The 20,634-nt window shown below is 38.2% G+C and overlaps 1 protein-coding gene across 1 annotated transcript; it reads right to left on the bottom strand.

Moving 5' to 3' along the window:
* Positions 1–100: 100 nt before the first annotated feature.
* Positions 101–20,384, bottom strand: LOC110100051 (dnaJ homolog subfamily B member 1). Its single transcript, XM_020827471.2, has 3 exons — positions 19,845–20,384; positions 18,722–19,107; positions 101–901 (listed from the first exon to the last, which is right to left on the bottom strand). Exons 1-3 carry the CDS (start codon positions 20,007–20,009, stop codon positions 463–465), a joined length of 990 nt encoding a protein of 329 aa, XP_020683130.1. The 5' UTR covers positions 20,010–20,384; the 3' UTR covers positions 101–462.
* Positions 20,385–20,634: the final 250 nt, after the last annotated feature.

Below are 20,634 nucleotides of genomic sequence, written 5' to 3'. Positions count from 1 at the left end.
ATACCGAGCGCTCGAGTGTAGAATAAGCCCAACTAGTAGCAGTGTAGAATAAGCCCAATGGGACAACTTTAGATCCATATATTATGGAGAAAATGTGATATTAATAAAATAAATTTAATTTACTTCAACCCTTTTCTTTTGAATCAAACATAAAATTCATTTTACATCAGTGTATTAACAAACCAAACAACCCTCAGTCTGCTTGAAACCACCACCACTTCAAAGAAGGAGAAAACACATTTCAACTACAAACTGCTACTATTCTTTCTCTTTAATCAAACTATTGACAAGCAAATCAATTTCACCTGGAACAAAAGGCCCTCACATAACCCTATCATTCACTTCTACAAAATGGGATGCTAATTTGAACTGGACCAAAAAGAAAACAAGTATTTGCAAACAGATATACCTCTTTAACTTTTTACATCAGTTGCAAAAGGCAGTATCAGTAGTTCAGAAGTTTCAGCACTGTAAGATGTTCTTGATGCCCGTGCGCTGCTCTTCTGTCAAACTGGAAGGGAAAATGACGTCGAACTTGATCCTTAGATTGCCTTTGTTCCCCGGTTCGCGAGCGATGGGCATCCCTTCTTTGGCGATCAGAAGCTCGTAGCCAGGGCTAACGATGTTTGCGAGCTGAACGGTGAGTTCGCGGTCGTCGAGGGTTTGAAGCTTGACTGTGGTGCCTCCGAGGGCTTCTCCTAGTGATATCTTCAGGTGAACAACAAGATCATTGCCGGCCCTCATGTATAGAGCATGAGGTTTCTCATCAATTTCAAATACTATATCTGCTGGAATCATGTTTGCTTCCTCATTTCCCATTCTTGGGAATGTGATCTTAGTTCCCTTCTTCCATCCGGGCTTCACGTCAATTACGAGGACCTCTGATTGAGGCACATATCGTCTGGGTGAAAAAATAAAAGTAATAATGGAAAGCACATCAGCAAGTATAAAGGACTATTGAGGAATCATAGCAAAGCAATGTCCGTTGTATGAAGCTACCATGTTCCATATAAGGAAGCTAACAAGTGATTGAACATAGAATTAAGGGTGTGCATTAATTGGTTAAAATCAAACCGGACAAAATATATTATGATTCTATTATTGGATTGGGAGTATTAGGTTATTTGAATTTTGGTTAATGGATTGATTTTGAAGCATTATATGACCGAATAGATCGAACGATATTGCAGTTAAATTTGGTTTAGTTCCACATATGATCTGCTCTGTTAGTTTGTACTTAAGATTTAATTCGGTTCATTTGATTTAAAAAATTTGTCAACCATTCATCCAAATCGATTGAATGCACACCCCTAGCTAAAATAAATACATAATAGCTAAAAAATTTTGTTTTAATATTAAAATAGATTAGGGATACTTTTATCTTAGAATCATTTAACAGTTTTAAGTAAAATTGTGTTTTTAGAAAAAAACGGTGTGCTTAGCTTTTTCATAGCACCATTTTTTAGCTTTTATATTTCCAAATAGGAGTTGATTTAACATTAACCAAACACCAACAAATTGATTTTGCTATTCTAAAACTCATAATCAGTTAACAAAAATCAAAACAAAGCCAAAAAGCTCTGTATTACACTCTTATTATAAAAAATCTAATATGCTTCACTATATATCAAGGATGATGTTTACACTAATGTAGTAATTTACTTCAGATAAGCTTGATCAGAGATAACACTTGCCATAAAAAAGCCCGGCTAGGGGGTGTTAAACACCCTGAAGGAGCATAGTACTCACCCTAAGAGCACTTGCCTCGCGAGGAATGGCTTGACCACTTAAGTGGTCGTTTGCCCCAGAGAAATACAGGAGAAGATTACTTATATCAGCCCATGCATAGCCTTACTCACCAAGTGTATTTGTTAGAGGCATCGAACAAAAGTACTCGCCAAGGGCACTTGCTAGAAGCATTAGCAAAGGTACTAACCGAAACCACTCACCAAGGGCACTGGCTAGAGGTATTCACCAAAGTCATTCGCCAAAAATACTCGTCGAAGGCATCCACCAAAGGTACTTATTAGAGGCAATTGTCAGATGCACTCGATGGAAATGTTCTAAAGCCACATCAGACATGGAAAGATACATGTATCTATTTCAGTAAGTCCATGTATCTATAATAGTCAATAATGTACTATATTTTTAAGGTGTAGCCTAACATGTAGACTTGCCAACCTTATAAATAAAGTGTTGGGAGGTATTTTAGGACTTTTTGGACTAGATATTACACTACACTTAACCACATACAAATTTCAGAGCTCTTCTTCATATGAGCCCACACCTCTATCTTTCTCTGTCCATCACGTTAGTTAGTCTTGACAACAAGGCGAAAGTGTCTTCCGTGAACAAATTTAAATCCAACTCATTCTTAGGTGCGGTGAATGTGGATTGATGCTATTAAAAAGAAGCCAAGCACTACAAGAGACGAAATGCGAGAATATAGAGATCAATCAATATGGCATAAAGCACGCACTTGGTTTGTAGCAGCCAAGGGCATTTGGCAGAGTTACTATACTCGCCAATAACCACATCAACAATGAGAAGTATAACATAGTGGCTAAACCCTCCGCCTCTTTTTTCCCTAGGTAAGTAGCCGCCAAACGTGACTGTCCGCCATCACGGAGCAGCTACAGGAGTCAAACCAGGGTACACCAACCAGTGAGGAGGCCACACTTTCGACATACTCATCCTTATCACTAAAACGCGCCACAACCAACAAGACTATTGAGGATTATGGGTCCACCCGTTGTGCAAGCAAAGGAGGTAGTACTTGTGACTAGCCAACATTGAAAGGAGAAACCATAGCTGACATATCAGTGCTAGGGAGATCACCCCTTCGAATAAAAATGGTTGAGTTGGTGAAGGCCATATGAAACAAGTATTTCTTCAAACAGAACAAAGATTTTTTTCAAGCACCTCGTGCCCATGAGGGTGGTTGTACATACAAGAGATACATCTAGGTATTGTTCCTTCCATAAATATCATAGGCAAGATGCTAAAGAATGCAGACACCTTAGAAGCCTTGTGGAAGAGCTTATCAAGATAGAAAAGCTGAAAGAGTTATCTTAACTAACTTGGGAAGTCAAATAAGGAAAACACCCGTGGAGAGCCAAAGAAATGAGCTAACCCCAGCCCGAGCCATTCACATAGTTTGGGTGGTAACTGCCATCCTCAGAGGAGACGGATCTAGTGCGTCACAACTAGCGAGTCTCAAGCGACATTAGTCACACAAGGTCAACTCGGCTACCATGGCTAAGGCCCGCATAGTTGAAGTCATCCTAGTCATCATCACTAAAGAAGATAGAACAACAAGTAGCAATCCTTCAACAATGTTATGGTGGTCACGGTCTTAATCACCAACCACCTGATCAACAATAACTTGATCGATATGGAATTTAGCGGTGTCAAAATAAGTTTTTGGTTGGATTCAAGTCCAACCCAAAACTGACCAGCATTCAACTAACCTGATTCGGACCCAACCCGATTAAACAAACGGTCAAAAACCTAGACCCAGTGTGATGCCCCAAGAATCTAACTTGGAAGAATTATTCTTTTAATCCTTTAAACCATCAACTATCATAGCTATCTATAGTCATCAATCAGTAAATAACAGTACAACATATTCTATAATTTAGAACATCAATTTACATATTTATATTTATTCCCAAAAGTCATTTACAATACTCCGGATCTACACATTAATCACATATATCCATCCTGTCATGAGTACAAAAGAATAGCTAAAATAAAAAGGAACAGAACCTGAAGAACCCTGATAAATCTCACACTCCTGCTCCCTTGCCCTGACCTGAAATCAATAACCACATATAATGATCTTAAAAAGCCCAGCAGGTCACCAACCTACAACTGAAATCAAAGCACATAAGCAATATGCATGTCAATCAGTCAAATCATAACAATCACTTACACATGATCATTGAGTCAATGCAAAAACAGAAATTAGTGCAGAAACAGTAATATCCACAATCGACAGTAGAAAATTCTGTAAACAATATAAAAGTCCATAAAACATAAGCCTGTACGTATGCCAGATCTCTATAGTAATCGTTGTATCTATAACCTCAGTCAAATCAATAAAGAAATCGTCGGATCAATCATATCAATCGGTATAAAGAGAAATCATCGGGTCAATAATGTCAGTCAGTATAAAGATCGTATAAAGCGCCGAATCAACACTATCGTTCGTGACTGTTGAACTCAAATCGATGCAGTAGAATCGTATCAAAACGTACACTTGCAATTCAGTTATTCTATATCACTTACTCGGTGTACATGCATAAGATCAGTACAATAAATCAGTAGTATCAAATAATACCAGTGTCTGTATCAGTAACAATCCGATGACAGAAACAGTAATGCAATAACAGTGAAATCGTGCAGTAATATAAATTCGTACAGTAACGATAAATCTATACAATAATAAGGACAATGCTTCAAAACATGCTTTTTAGTATAGTAGTCCTACAAAACAAGTAGAAGTGCTGACTATTATGGTATTTTTCAGTCTTGTATCAGTATCAGTATCATTATCATTATCCGTTGGCTCAGTAAATAGAGTCGTCACTCTTTGCCCGTCGGCACAATAATACTGATTGGGAGTTAAAGGATTAAAAGAATAATTCTTCCAAGTTAGATTCTTGAGGCATCAAAATAGATCTCGAGTAATGTAAATGACTTTTGTACATTGATGTTTTTAAATTATAGAATATGTTGTACTGTTATTTATTGATGGATGACATAGATAGCTCTGGTATGTTGATTGTTTAAAATGATTAAGTGAATAATTCTTCCAAGTTAGATCCTTGGGGCATCACACCCAGACTAGACACGCCCCTAACCCGCTAACCCAGTTGAGGGTGATCGAGTGACCGAGCACACTGCATGAATGGGCGAGCTGAATAGGTCAGCGTAAACATAGACGATCGAGCAGTCGAGCAGGTGAGATGAGCAAGCGAACATGATGACAATCGGGCAAGCATGTGAGCGCGAACGACGGATGAGTTTCAAGTTGATTTCAGGTTGTTTTCTGGTTTTGGGGTTGATCTAAACCGGACCTAAAATTGCAATCAGGTTAAAATGTGAAACTTGAACCTGACCCACTTTCTAAACGGGTTGACCTGAACGCAAAATTTTTTGGTCGGATTTTCGAATCGTGTGAAATATTGACACCACTAGTGGTATTTAAATAATTGGTTTGAATATTGTCAACTCTGTTCACCTGCTAATAAAGGATCATGTTCGATGATTGATATTATGAGTTATCATATAAATGTTAAGAATCAAGAGTATATAATTTTATGATGAGTTTCATTTAAAAAACCTTTAAAGGCCTAATGTGAACTTTAAAATTAAATATCTAGGTAGATTTGTGAGTAGACGTTCACTTATTAATTCAAGTCATGTCGACTCCAATCATTTCAATGAGGATCAAACTTGAAATTTAACCCGTGTAATATTCTCACGACATATTGATTTAGGAGTACATGCAATGGTCAGAGCACAAACGGGTGATTAGTTTAAAAGTAGAACTTTAAATTAACGAACTTTTAACCCCACACAGCATTTTCAGATATTGGTGTTTTCAAGTTTAATAAGTTTGTCAAAGCATATGTGGGAAATTGAAATTTCTTTCTAAATTAACATGCACACTTTTTGATGTGTTCATATTTAAGTTTAAGGAATTACATTTTAATGCATAAGGGGGGATTTTAAAATATTAAAAAATTAAACAGTCGCACAAAAGTTCATTATTCGAATGAGCGCTATGTTTCACATTTGAAGTTTAAAAATAACACCTTTTATCTGCTTGTACGAGTGCTACAGATCCGTTGGTGTTTGAAGGCGAGTTAGGTTTTAGTTAGAGTATATAGGTGGTCATGTTGATTAATTCATTTTTGCCTCATTCAAGTTATCACATAATTCAATATAGCTCGTAGGGAATGTTTGTTCAATAGAAAATAGGAAAATAATGGATTCCTGAACATTATAAATTATATATCAGCATTTGCTCTCTCAGATGAATCAGCTATAAACATATCCGGACAATGTTACAATCCTAATTTTATCTCAGGTTCATTGAAATATTTTCCACATATTAATACTTAAGGTTCAGATAATAGCCTATTATATGTGTTGAGGTGAACATAACCTCCAAAGACTACCTCGCCATAAAAATGCTCGACAAAGTCAAATAGGTAATGGTAAATCTTATTATTGTAGGCCTAAATATTTCTCTTTTTTTTTGAAAAATTTCTCAAGAGTATCAAAACCCAAGAATTATTGTATATAAATTTATTTATCATTTTTACTTTTGTTAGTTCATTTTATGTTGTGGTAACTCCCCACATCTCTAAAGGATTAGGTCAATACAATGTGCAACACAAGGGGTCCAATATAAATGATTCATCTTCTCCATAAGTTTTTTCCCTTGTAGTCTTATAAGCACTAGCTTTGTCTATTATCACCTGACTACTAGGTGCTCCCCAATCTCTGCAATAATATTATCAAATATTCCAAAAAGAAACTCAGCATCTTTTCCTTTATCAGATGCATCATTGGACTTCAAGAACACTATATCGTAATGATTATTGATAAGTATATATATCAAGTTTATGCTCTTTACATCTAACTAAACATCAGACATGATAGTAACCCCTATCTGACTTCAAGTCCTCTTAATTTCCTTGATACTTCTCTTAGTATTTGCCAACTCCTTCAAAATCCATTTGCACAAGTCATACATGGATAGAAATTTTAAACCTCGCTCATAAACTCCAATTGAATGGATTATGTTGTAGTAAGAAGGGGAGGTTGCAACATTAAATGGTATGACATTCTCATAAAAAAATCTACTATATTTATGCATACATGTATCTGTGCCTCCTTGGTATTCTCTGGGGTCAACTTCTATGCAGTAAACGGAATGTCTTCTTATTTATTCGCTAACGTGTTCGCCATGTACTGATCCATGGGACCCTTGCAATCCTAGAGGACATGGGTTACAATAAAGAAGATAAATCCTGACCACTGCACTCGCTCCTGTCGTACAAGTCAACATCAACTATATTATCAAACTATCTTTGTGCTAGATGCTTTGATATTACTGACTTATTCATGTATGTTTAAATCTCCTCCCTTACAACACATGGTGTAACATTTTTATATGATTTGAATATGTGCTCCTTCATCTTAATGACACCACATTTCACCATTTTCTCACAATAGTTACATTTCAAATATATGTATGTCTGTCGTTGCCTCCCACATCAACTTGACTGCTATGTTTCTACGTTGGGTCATTCCTATAACCCGATGTGATTTTATCGTTGTCTATAACCATCTTATACATAACCCTACAAAATGATTCAAAACAAATTAATTAAAATGCAAAAAATTATGTTAACCCGGCACTAAGAGAGGAGAAAAATCATAAATACAAGTGGTTTAAGAATGAGTTACATTAACAGAACTTTTAGTTTTTTGTTGAATGATATGATAATAATGTGAAGATAAAAGAGTTACCGATACTTTAAACCACTTGATAAAAACAAGTTTTGATGTGCTAGCAATTATGAATATCATAACAATTGCTAAAATCATCTGGCTAATTTAATGTTCAAATTTAAGAATCTATTTTAAGAGAATTGCAATACAAATTATTTAAATATTGTACATATCTCAAATTAGATTCAAACGCTTAGCCCATCTGATCATTTTTTGGTCAGAACAACTAGGGAAAAAAAAATCCTAGGATATATTTTAGAATATATAAAGTTTTCTTTAAACTAAACAACTCAAAGTAATCATTCTCAAAAGTTCTTGAAGGGATTAAATTGTACTATTATAACGCATTCTCATAACCAAATTTATAGAAGAAAGATAAGAATTAAAATAATAAAATTATAAGAATCTTTAGCAAAAAGTAAAACCAAACTACTCAACGTTATATAATATATATTAACAAACCTCATGTGATAAAATAACTCAACTCCAAGCCGGTATTTATAAAGCATTTTGCCAAAACAATTTATCATATTATCCAATAATAGCTTAATGGATCAAACACAACAATAAATGAAATCCATCATACTTAAAACACTAAGAATCACACATTAGTGAATTCAAAGTTTGCAATCCCAAAGTATTTTTTACAACACCACCACAATCAATCAACAAAAATTTCGAGGAATTGGAATTTAACCAAATGCCATTTTGACCGGGCACTATCATTTGCCCTGCTAGATTCTTCCTGCAAAATTCCAACTCTAGCACAGGAAAACCGTCCAAAAATGAATGAAAAATTCACCTACAATACCTCTGCCTACCAATCAGCACAAATACACCAAAATCCAGACCATTCTTATCACAAGAAAAAAGCAAAAATCTAAACTCCTAAAAAAAAGAAGGTCATACCATACCTGATACTTCTCCGAAGCACATGAAAAAAGTGGAGAAGGTTCTTTTGAAACTCTACTTCATGCGTAGCCAAAACAACCGAAGGAAGCAACGAATCTTTCAAAACTCTAGTTCAGGCGTAGCCGAAGCAAGAACGCCAAAGAAAAAGCAAATCGTAGGCATGCCTATATGAACCGGAATGCAAGTCGAAATGAAGTCTTTTATTAAAAAAAAAAATCATATTTGGTGAGGCGTCACCTCACGACAATGAGGCGAGCCATGCCGCAGCCAAATTGAGGCATATGCCTCACAACCTAAACGTCAGGAGTGTGCCTCAAAGCATTCTTGTTCGAAATTGCGTTGAGGCACGCCTCGTATTGCGCAATTTTAAACAATGATGAAACCTGAAGAAGCATGCCCAAAGGATGCGCTCATCTCCCAAGAACTCGACCAACATAAGCATGGCACTCACCCCAAGAGTATTTGTCTCATGAGGAGTAACTCAACCCCTCAAGAGATTGCTTGCCATAAAAAAATATAAAAGCTTATCTATATTAGCCTATCCATAATAGTTTCACCAACATATCTCATATCCTCACCACAGGGAGAAATTATTCTGTGCAGTCATCGGACAATCCAGAGGCGAATCAGGATGCGCCACGTCACCCGGTACACAATGATACACAGCACCGGTACACATAAAAAAAAATGACGCAGCGCATCCTAATTCGCCTCTGGACGTCATCCGATGATCGCACATAATAATTTCTCCTCCACAGGGGTACTAGCCAAAGGTACTTCGCAAAGGCATCTGCCAAAGGTACAAGTGCACTTATTAGAATCATTCCAGAGCTGTCAAATATGGCAAGATGCATATATCTAATATGGCAAGATGCATGTATCTAATATGGCAAGATGCATGTATCTATTACAATTAGTCCATGTGTCTGGAACAGTCAAATATTGTTCTATTTCATTCATTTTTTTAAGTGCAACCTCTTTTGTAGCCTTCAAGCCTCAATTTATTATTATTTGGAAGATGGAAAAGGCTGAGAAACTAACAAACAAAAAAGAAAAAACCAAATAAGAGGAAAAGCCCCATTCAAGCACCAAAACAGCTTTGACCAATCACATGTTCACATAGTGATTAATATGCATGAATTCCACACAATCAATTGCAGATATTCATATACTAAGAAACACAACAAAAATGCACATGAATGCTAGTTCATGAGGACGCAAGGATGTGATAGGACGGCACTTGTATAAAGGAGGCGGGTCAAACCGCCTCCTTCCTACACCGCCTAAGGGAGGGGCCCACGCCCAATTTATTTGAATTTAATTAATTAAAAAGATTTGATATCTTTTGAATTAATTAATTAATATCTTATATTTGGAAAGAGGATTTAATTAGATAAAAAGATTTAGATATCTTTTGAATTAATTAAATAATATCTTATATTAGAAAAGTGGATTTAATTAATTTGAAAAGATTTGATATCTTTTGAATTAATTAAATAATATCTTATATTAAGAAGTTTTTAAGGAGGTGGAGAGGGCTATTTAAAGGGCATGAAGGGGTTAGGGCTAGGCATGCTTAGATTGGAGTTTCTCTTGGAGTATTATGAGGTTTGAGGGCTCTAGACCTTGCATCTAGAGATTGGGAGAGAACGATCCTCCTCTCGAATCGAGGATCACTTGTATCTTTCTTTTTGTGTGTGTTTTGTTTTGCTTCCTTATTGCAATCTACTATTTTGGGATTATTTTCGCCCAGATTTTGATTATTTTCTCGCTAATTTCTTCCAATTAGTGATAGGTTTGCTTGTGAACTCAAGTATTCCCTTAGGGTTACTTGCGAACTCAAGTGTTTCCTATCAAATTGGTATCAAAGCGAGTCTTGGGGCAGTGGAGGGCTGTTTTCGGCAAATTCCAGCAGTAGTTTTTTGCCCGGAAAAGGAGGAAGTTGCTGTTTTTTTACTCCAAGATCCAGATTTTGTGAATCTACAAACTTCGGATTATAATGGCGGCCAAGAAAGTTGATGCTTTGGAGGAGAGACTCGAATGAGAGATGAATCACATCAAAGAAACCGTGGAGGAAAGAATTTCTTCCATGGAGGGGCAAGTGGCCGATCTCAGGGATATGATGAAAAGAATGTTGGAACTTCAAGCACAAACGGCGGCATCCGAAGCGAAGGGCCCAAAAGCGAAGAACACCAATTCTGAAATCCGAAAGGAGGAAGAAGAGGTGGAAATCGTGGAAGGGGGAAGAAGAAGACCCTATGGGGAGCCTTTCCATAGGGAGGAAAGAGGAGATCGACATGGGGAAAGGTGTGGATATGGGGAAGCGGAGCAAGGAAGGGCTGATTGGGAACGCCATGAGGGGTTTTATGGCCGTCGGGGTGCTGATTTTGAAGGGAGAAGAGGGGATTTTGAAGGGGGTTTGGGCTATGGCAGGGCAAGAGAAGATCGGGAAACTTGGGGTGCACCTAGCACTTGGGAAAGGGGAAACTATGGAAGAATCCGAGGCAATGGGGAGGATCAAAAGGTGAGGAAGTTTAAGATGTCCATATTCAAAGAAGAAGATGTGTATGGGTGGATTTACAAGGTTTAGCGGTACTTCGCCATCAATGGGCTGACGGAAGAGGAGAAGCTAACTGCAGCAGGATTATGTTTGGAAGGAAAAGCTCTGTCGTGGTTTCAGTGGAGAGACCAGAGGAGGCCGATAAGGAACTTGTGGGAATTTAAAGACTGCATAATAGAACGTTTCCAAACCGATCGGGAAGGAGACTTCTATGAGCAATTCTTTGCTCTGACACAAGAGGGATCAGTTGCAGATTACCGGGAGCAGTTTGAGCACCTGGCTAGCAGGATGGAGCGACTCTCAGAGACAGTATTAGAGAGAAATTTCATGAAAGGGCTGAAGGCGAAGATCCGAGCAGCAATAAAGGTCTTGATGCCCAGTGACTTAGGAGAAGCCATGAGGTTAGCTCAACTGGTGGAAAATTAGAAAAATTTGGAAAAGGGAGCCAGGAGTAGCAGCACCGGGGGTACATACCGAATGACGACCGCTCATCTCGCACCTAGAGGTCCTGCAACAGGAGGTAGTATAGAAGCCACCAAGGAGAAAACGGGGGGGAGGAAATTTCAAACGGCTGACAGAGAAAGAAATGCAGGAGAAGAGGGCTAAGGGGTTGTTTCCGATGCGATGAAAAGTACACACCAGGACATCGGTGCAAGGACCGAACTCTTCAGGTTCTCACCGTCTGCGATGACGAGGAAACTGAGGGAGGTGAGGAGGTGACCGAAGAAGAAGAGCTACACTTGGATCTGGCTGAGGTTTCCCTAAACTCAGTGGTGGGATTCACTACGAATCACACCATGAAAGTGAAGGGGGAGATAGGGGACCGGGAGGTTGTGGTGCTAATTGATAGTGGGGCTACCCACAATTTCATTTTCACCCAGGTCGTAGACCAACTGGGAATAAGATTGGTGGACACAGGGTGCTACGGAGTGATGATTAGTACGAGAAAGATAGAAAAAAGTCAGGGGATTTGCAGGGAAGTACGACTAACGATCCAGGGGATATAGGTGAGGGAGGACTTCCACTAGAGCTGGGGAGCACAGACATCATACTAGGGATGAAATGGTTACAAACTTTGGGTAACACCAAGGTGAATTGGGGAGCACTTACGATGGAGTTGATGGTGGACGGAAAGAAGGTAGTGATTAAGGGAGACGCGGAGCTTTCAAAATCCCTAGTTTCTCTTAAAACGATGGTGAAAGATATCCAGTTGGCGGGTGGATGATATTTAGTGGAGTTACACAGTTTGGAGGAAGCAAGATAGAAAGAGGGAGGAGACATACCGCTCTCTATTCAGCCGTTGATTCAGCAATTCCAAGAGGTATTTCAGCCACCTCAAGGATTGTCACCGCAGAGGGAGCAGGAGCATGCAATCGTATTGGAGGGAGTGTCGCCCATCAGTGTCCGGCCTTATCGCTACCCTCAGTTCCAGAAGGATGAGATAGAAATGTTGATTAGAGAAATGCTGGAGGCAGAGATCATCAGACCCAGCATCAGCCCTTTTTTCTAGTCCTGTTCTGTTGGTGAAAAAGAAGGATGGCAGCTGGCATTTTTGTGTAGACTACAGAGCACTCAATAAGGAAACTATACCAGACAAGTTTCCTATACCAGTCATTGACGAGCTGCTAGATGAATTGAGTGGAACCGTGATCTTCAGCAAGATAGACTTGAAATCAGGTTACCATCAGATCCGAATGAGGAAGGAGGATGTACCCAAAATGGCCTTTAGAACTCATGAAGGACATTATGAGTTCCTAGTGATGCCATTTGGCCTTACCAATGCTCCAGCTACTTTCCAAGCCCTCATGAATAAGGTTTTCAAACCTTATCTCAGACAATTTGTACTGGTATTCTTTGACGACATCCTTGTCTACAGCAGGACAGAAGAGGAGCATTGGGAGCATTTGAAGAGGGTGTTAAAAGAACTGCAGGAGCACCAACTGAGGGCTAATTTAAAGAAATGCTGCTTTGCACAAGCCAGTGTAGAGTACTTGGGTCATGTGGTGTCAAAAGAGGGAGTGGCAGCAGATCAGTCCAAAATTGAAGCAATGTAAGGTGGCTCGTGCCAAAAAATTTGAAGGAATTAAGGGGATTCCTAGGACTGACGGGTTACTACAGGAGATTCGTGAAGGGGTATAGCTCCATCGCATGGCCACTCACTGAACAGTTGAAGAAGGACGGGTTCCTATGGGGGGAGGCGGCCACATCAGCATTTGAGAGCTTGAAGAAGGCGATGACTACGGTACCGATCCTAGCCTTGCCAGATTTTACTCAAACCTTCATTGTGGAGACAGATGCTTAAGGATATGGACTAGGTGAGTACTGATGAAGAATCATAAACCCATTGCTTATTTCAGCCAGGTATTGACGGCTAGAGCCCGACTGAAATCAGTTTACGAGAGGGAATTAATGGCCATTGTATTGGCCATACAAAAGTGGCGGCCCTATCTGCTTGGGAGATATTTCATTGTCAGGACAGATCAGCGAAGCCTGAAATACCTACTGGAACAGCGGATGGTGACGGAAGAGCAACAAAGGTGGTTGTCCAAGTTGCTAGGGTACGATTTCGAGACTCAGTATAGACCAGGGGCGGAGAACAAGGCGGCGGACGCATTGTCCAGATGTATGGGGGAGCTGCAAACGGTGGCATTATCCATTCCTTTTATGCTTGACTGGGAGGCTATCAAAGAAGAAAGTGCTAGAAATAAATAATTGGGAAGGATCAGGTCAGATTTGCTGAAAGATGAGGGTGGCCATCCAGGGTACTCATTAGAGGGAGACAGACTGTTGTACCGGGGAAGATTTGTGATGCCCCGTACCTCGATCCACATCCCAAATTTACTATAGGAATTTCATGGAAACGCAGTTGTGGGCCATTCAGGGGTGCAGAGAACCTACAAGAGACTAGCGGCCGAGCTTTACTGGAAGGGAATGCATAGAGATACAGAGGAGATGGTGGCAAGGTGTGAAATCTATCAGAGGAACAAGTATTTGGCTATGTCACCAGGGGGGCTACTACAGCCGTTGGCACTACCGGGATGAGTCTGGGAGGAGATATCTATGGATTTCATAGATGGGCTGCCCCGTTCAGAAGGCTTCACAGTGATCTTGGTGGTGATGGATAGATTGAGCAAGTATGCTCATTTCATCCCCCTTTGACATCCTTACACCGCAGTAACAGTGGCTTCAGCATTCATTAGAGAGGTGTTCAAATTGCAACGTGTCAAACAGAGATAAGGTGTTCCTCAGTCAATTTTTGAGGGAATTGTTCAGGTTACAAGGGACAGTTCTAAAGAGGAGCACCGCTTACCACCCACAGACAGATGGCCAAACAGTGGTGGTCAATAGGAGCTTGGAGACCTATTTGAGTGTTTTGTGTCAGAGACACCCAAACTTTGGGCCAAGTGGGCTGTCTTGGGCAGAGTACTGGTACAACACCTCTTTTCACTCGGCTTCACAAATGACTCCATTCAAGGTGTTGTACGGAAGGGACCACCCTCACTTGGTGCACTTAGGGAGTAACAGTACTTCAGCTTCTTCAGTAGAGGAGTACTTGGCAGAAAGGGATCGAGTGTTAGAAGAATTAAAGAGACATCTACTGAGAGCTCAATAAATTATGAAGAAACAAGCTGATCGGCATAGGAAGGACATCCAGTTCGAAGCAGGAGAGAAAGTATTCTTAAAGCTCCGACCATACCGGCAGAAGACAGTGGCCAACAAGAGAAATGAAAAGCTCGCTCCAAGATACTTTGGACCTTATGAAATATTGGAAAAAATCGGAGCAATGGCATATCGGCTGAAACTACCACCCACGGCGACTATTCATCCGGTTTTTCATGTACCACAACTGAGAAGAGCCATTGGGGATTATACAGCCAGCTCGAAATTACCGGCCACACTTACGGATGATTTAGAGGTGATTATGGAACCCTTAGAGTTGATAGGGGTTTGTCAGAAAGAAGAGGGAGCGAAAGAAGTGTTGATCAAGTGGAAGAATATGCCGGACTACAACGCCACGTAGGAGCCGTACGAGAAGGTGAAACAGCAGTTTCCTAGTTTTCACCTTGAGGACAAGGTGATTCTTTGGGAGGGCGGTATTGATAGGACGGCACTTGTATACAGGAGGCGGGTCAAACCGCCTCCTTCTTACACCGCGTAAGGGAGGGGCCCACGCCCAATTTGTTTGGATTTAATTAATTAAAAAGATTTGATATCTTTTGAATTAATTAAATGATATCTTATATTTGGAAAGAGGATTTAATTAATTAAAAAGATTTGATATCTTTTGAATTAATTAAATAATATCTTATATTAGAAAAGTGGATTTAATTAATTTGAAAAGATTTGATATCTTTTGAATTAATTAAATACTATCTTATATTAGAAAGTTTTTAAGGAGGTGGAGAGAGCTATTTAAAGGGCATGAAGGGGTTAGGGCTAGACATGCTTAGATTGGAGTTTCTCTTGGAGTCTTGTGAGGTTTGAGGGCTCTAGACCTTGCGTCTAGAGATTGGGAGAGAACGATCCTCCTCTCAAATAGAGGATCACTTGTATCTTTCTTTTTGTGTGTGTTTTGTTTTACTTCCTTAGTGCAATCTACTGTTTTGGGATTGTTTTCGCCCAAATTTTGATTATTTTCTCGCTGATTTCATCCAATTAGTGATAGGTTTGCTTGTGAACTCAAGTATTCCCTTAGGGTTACTTGCGAACTCAAGTATTTCCTATCAGGATGCAGCCTTACTTGGACAGAATGGCCATGAAAGGCATGATCAAACACAAGCATATATGGCACCGAAGCGACAACCATAAACATTCCAGCACTCAAGCCCACCAAACCAACTGTTTGCAAATCAATGCAGGTATGCTCAGTTGCTCGCAGACATCCACAGGGCAAACACTTGTAGGTCAGAAAAGATTTCAGTCAGATTAATTCATATGAATAGATAAGACCAGCATTCCCGAACTTAAGCCTATTAGTTATAAATTGTTTGGAAATCCAACCATGTATGCTGCAGACAGATATTAAGAAAAATACATACAGCTGCCTGCCAAGATTTAAAGTCATGTTATCGTACACAAATTACAGAACTAAACCTTTAGATTTGGAAACACAAGGATGCATATACCTACTAACAACACAAGAACGCATGTGTTGGGTTTGAAAAGGCACTAATGCCTGAGGGAAACCAGAGAAGAATAGAGTGATATTTCTAGATTTCCTCCCTGAGTCAGCAGTTGTAGTTATCAGCTATAAAATGATAGGACCTCTTCCGTATCACTCAAAAGATTTGCCAGGAGCAAGGAGTCATTGCCAAACTCATACAGAGAAGTCAACTTCACTAGTCCACAGATAGCACCATTAGTAAGACCGATATTGCTACTTGTAGTAATTACTCTTCTATCCAAATATTTTCCCTGCCTCGCATCTCCACCTTATGCATAATCTTGTGCAGTGTGTCCACCTAAGCATACTTACCTAAGCTTTGACGGCAATCCCTAAGCATAGTGATTTTCCTTCTCATATTGTTTTGTGCCCAACAAAAAAATATGCAGATTTTAGTTAAAAAACGTTCGGAAGAAGGCTCCATTTTGGATGCAACATCATCATTGCCTACCGCTTTAATCCTCCATTCATTCAAGTTGAGTGCTAAGAAAGGTGTGATTATTTGCGTCTTATTACACAATTTCTGGAAATCTAAACTTTATCTTGCATATTCTGGCCTCAACTTAAAACACAAGCAACGGTCTGTTTTCTACTATCACATATTTAATAAGCGCTTCTCCATTTATTTTCAATCTAATCATTTTTCACTCCATTCTTCTAATTTTCACATACATTTTCTTAATGTCCTCATTTCTAACAATCCCAACTTGGTTATGGATGAATTTTGCACAAAACTAGATTCATTATAGCATAGCAATTAAATTACAAATTTGTAAACTTTAGCTTTTAAACTCTCCATGATATTAATTATACTCATAAGAACCTCCTTGATTTCAACCCTCAACTTTAACTCTTAAATATATGTCCTCATCTTTACTCCATTCTTTTGTATTATAGATAAACAATATTTAAAACCCTGATAACTAATTATTACCTTATCTTCTAGCAATGTTTACTAATAAACATCTATTTTATAGTTTTACTTTCATTAAAATAGCATATTATGTACTCAAATTTTGTTCTGCTTATAAAATCTTCGACAAAATTTCCCTTGTTTCACTTAATCTAAAAATGACCCCACTTATCAAAATCATATTGTCTAAAAATGAAAAATTATCCTACATTAAAACTCATTGATTCCCAAAAATGTTTAAATATGCCTTTCACATGATCATTCTCTTTAATACCCAACAAATCAATTCTCATGATAGCCATTAAATATATTTTCAAGATCAACAAAACTATATAAAGATCCTTGCATTGCTATTTATATTTTTTTCATTGATTATCCTATCACAAAAAATAACCATCATAGTGGATTTTTTTGACATAAAGTTAATTTATTAAAAAATTGATGTGATTTTTATAAGCTAAGTTTATATCATCATCTCCTGTATTTTATTGTATGACTTGAAAATTTGATTTTCTATAATTACTTATTTACCACAACAAATACACACCTCATTTGTTCTTAGAGATTGGTACCAAAATATTTCTTATCAACTCATTCAATATCTTAATAGAATTTAGGATTTCATAATAAAAATACCCTCCATATAAATTTTCAGAATTTTTATATTGACTACATTCGCTAACCACGTAGATCAAGATCCATAACAATTCAAGATGACTAAATCATGAGATATTGATCAAGTTAGTCATCATCCCACTAACCATCTACTTTAAGCTAGAGGTGATCCATTTTTGCAATCATAATCAAAATTGATGATACTATATACTCTTAGAATTTAGCATCGAATACTAGCCTTAATTGAAAGTTTTCTTTGGTCATCTGGTGGGGTAATAATCATATGTGATTGTGTTTATGGGAAACTAGAATCAAATCATAAAATCCTCACAAAATAAAGGTAAAATATATAAGTAGTGTTTTATCAGCAATCTAATCTGCTTTCTGAAAACTTCACCAAAAACGTGTATTCTCAATAGAGTCGAACGCCAATTTTCAGAACCACAACTAGTTGTTGTTGTAATCTAACACCTAACGCTAAGCATGCATTGCAAAAAGAGCTTGTTAGTCCCTGCATCTAACAATTGCTACTCGTATTTATTTTATTTTTTTTTATATTATAAGAATAGATGGTCCAAGGGGAGCACCGGTAAATGACCCAGGGGTCTTATGGAAGCCCAATAATTAGCAGTAAGGGATTGGATGTGTTATAAGTGTGTTTATATCTGTTTTCCTTTTGTTTAACATTCTTTTATTTGTAAAGGGCTATTAAGCTCCTAAGGCCCTAATGTTTTCTCTGCTGTAGTAAATCAATCTAATAACTTGGGTGCATTAAAGATAAAGATAGAACTCAATAAACTTGTGAATAGACATATAGTTGGCAAATAATGCAAGTGCAAGTTACAAGAAGCAGAAATCAAATGAATAATAAAGAAGCTCTCAAAATTAATAACTCCCCAGCATAACATTGTTGAAGAGAGAATATAATTCAAAATGCAATATTCAATCATTATCAAGAGATAACTTGAGTAAATATGAGATACTGGACAATATAGAAACTAAGAATAAAGGTGAATCAAAGATGTACCCATTAGATATTATGACATTCCTAGATATCTTGATTTTTCTTGTAGATCCTTTGTATAGTTCTTCAAGGCTGCATACAAGTTTTCTCTCAATTGCTGGTGCTTTCTGAGCCTTGCTTGCAGCTCCAACATTGACACCCTGACTATTTGTTCCTTCTGTTTGAAGTCTAGTGGGCTTTGAACGTGGCATGTACTCTGAATCAATTTCATTCTGAAAGGCCTCAGCAAAAATGTCCTCTGCACTCCTAGCATTGAATTGAAAATTATTTTGACCACGTGAAGCTGCGGAGTATGAAGTTGCTCTTCGAGAACCAGAAGGTGCCGTCCCCTTCAAGCCCTCTTCTCCATTTTCATCATATATTGCTCTCTTTTGCGGATCATTTAAGACCTAAAATATAAGGGGTGCAAAATGTAACTATTGATAAGTGAACATTGTGGTATTGTAGGATATCACTGAAATATGCTTTTGTCAAAGTAGAAATCAATTCTTGCAAAGTTACACCAAGTAATTCCAAGTGTAGGCACCATCTAAGAAGACTAACCCAAAATCAGAAAAAATTCAACATTTAATTATCATTAGTCTTTTTATAAATATTAGCAGCTGAATAAAGGAATCTTCTTACTCCATTCATTCCACTTGAATACCATAAACTCTTTGATGAATCTCCCAATTCAAAACGAAAGCACTTTATGCAGGGAAATTTAAAATGAAGCTAGGAAAACCTCGATTCAATTTGCAGAAAAGCCTACATTAGCATCCGCAACAAGGACAAAAGAATAATAAAGAATACATATAGAAAAAACCAAAACATTAGTCAGAATGCAGTCCACAGATTGAATCTGGAACATATGAAACATCACCATCACAGAAAGTGAGAAGCTAACCCTCGGGAAACTAAGAGAAAAAAATTATCTGAAATTAGGTAATAAGCGTACAATCCAAACTCCACAGGAGCCATCAATGCTAACATCTGAAAAGCACAACCAATAAAAAAATAAAAAATATAAAAATATAAAAAAACAGAAACCAAAAAAAAGGAAAGAAAGTAACACAACAGATTTTTCTAATCATCGAGAAAGAAGCCAAGAAATAAATCGGTGGAAAGAGATCGGAGGACGACTCACATCATAGGCCTCAGAGATCTCCTTGAACCTCGCTTCAGCGATTTGCTTATCACCTCGGTGCTTATCGGGATGCCAAAGCATCGCTAGCCTCCGATACGCCTTCCTCAGGTCTTCATTGGTGGCATTCCTATTAACCTTCAGAATGTTGTAGTAGTCCACACCCATGGCGGCCACAATCGAAACCCTAGAACCAGATCTCCGTAGCGGCCCTCAGAAACTCCCACTACAAAAGTATCAAACAACTAAATATTCGGTCCCTAAGTTCCGAACAAGAAAACATGCAATTGGCAGAGACCAAGAAACGCATGAACAACGATTTCCTTCCGATTATGGAAGAGACGATCGATTCCTAAGTTCTGAAAATGTAAGGGTTTGAACAAGAAAGGAAGGGGACAAAAACAGGATTTGGCTGAGGATTGGGGAGGACAATAAAGAAGCTTTCTCCTACGGAGGAAATGGAGAGGACGTAAAGTTGATCTGAAGTCTGCAAACAAATTTCCGTTACTGGATCGAAGGAGCTAACGAAATCCGAAAGCTGAGGATATTATAACTATTTTTTCCAATATATATATATATAGAGAGAGAGAGAGAAGCATATTTTATATTAAAAAATTTAAAATTTTAAATTTGTATTGATATTAGTATAGCCTTCACATAAGAAAAACTGAAAAATTATTTTGTGGCCACATCAAACACCATTGGAAAAATTATTTGTATTGATATTAGTCACGTCATCCCTTCGCTTGGTACCGCGGCTCGATACTATTCAATATCGCTTATGTGGCTGCAC

The sequence above is a fragment of the Dendrobium catenatum genome, unplaced genomic scaffold (assembly GCF_001605985.2).
Source record: "Dendrobium catenatum unplaced genomic scaffold, ASM160598v2 original_scaffold_159283, whole genome shotgun sequence".
NCBI lineage: Eukaryota > Viridiplantae > Streptophyta > Magnoliopsida > Asparagales > Orchidaceae > Dendrobium > Dendrobium catenatum.
Note: the sequence above shows the minus strand (reverse complement) of the source record. Positions and strands in the feature narration are given on the sequence as shown.

Excerpts from the sequence above, each read along its gene's own strand:
- LOC110100051 (XM_020827471.2), bottom strand. The coding sequence starts at position 20,009 with ATGGGTGTGGACTACTACAACATTCTGAAGGTTAATAGGAATGCCACC. Across the intron at positions 19,108-19,844 it reads AGATCTCTGAGGCCTATGAT|GTCTTAAATGATCCGCAAAA; the intron begins GTGAGTCGTCCT and ends CTTATATTTTAG. Across the intron at positions 902-18,721 it reads AATGTCATAATATCTAATGG|ACGATATGTGCCTCAATCAG; the intron begins GTACATCTTTGA and ends TTTTTCACCCAG.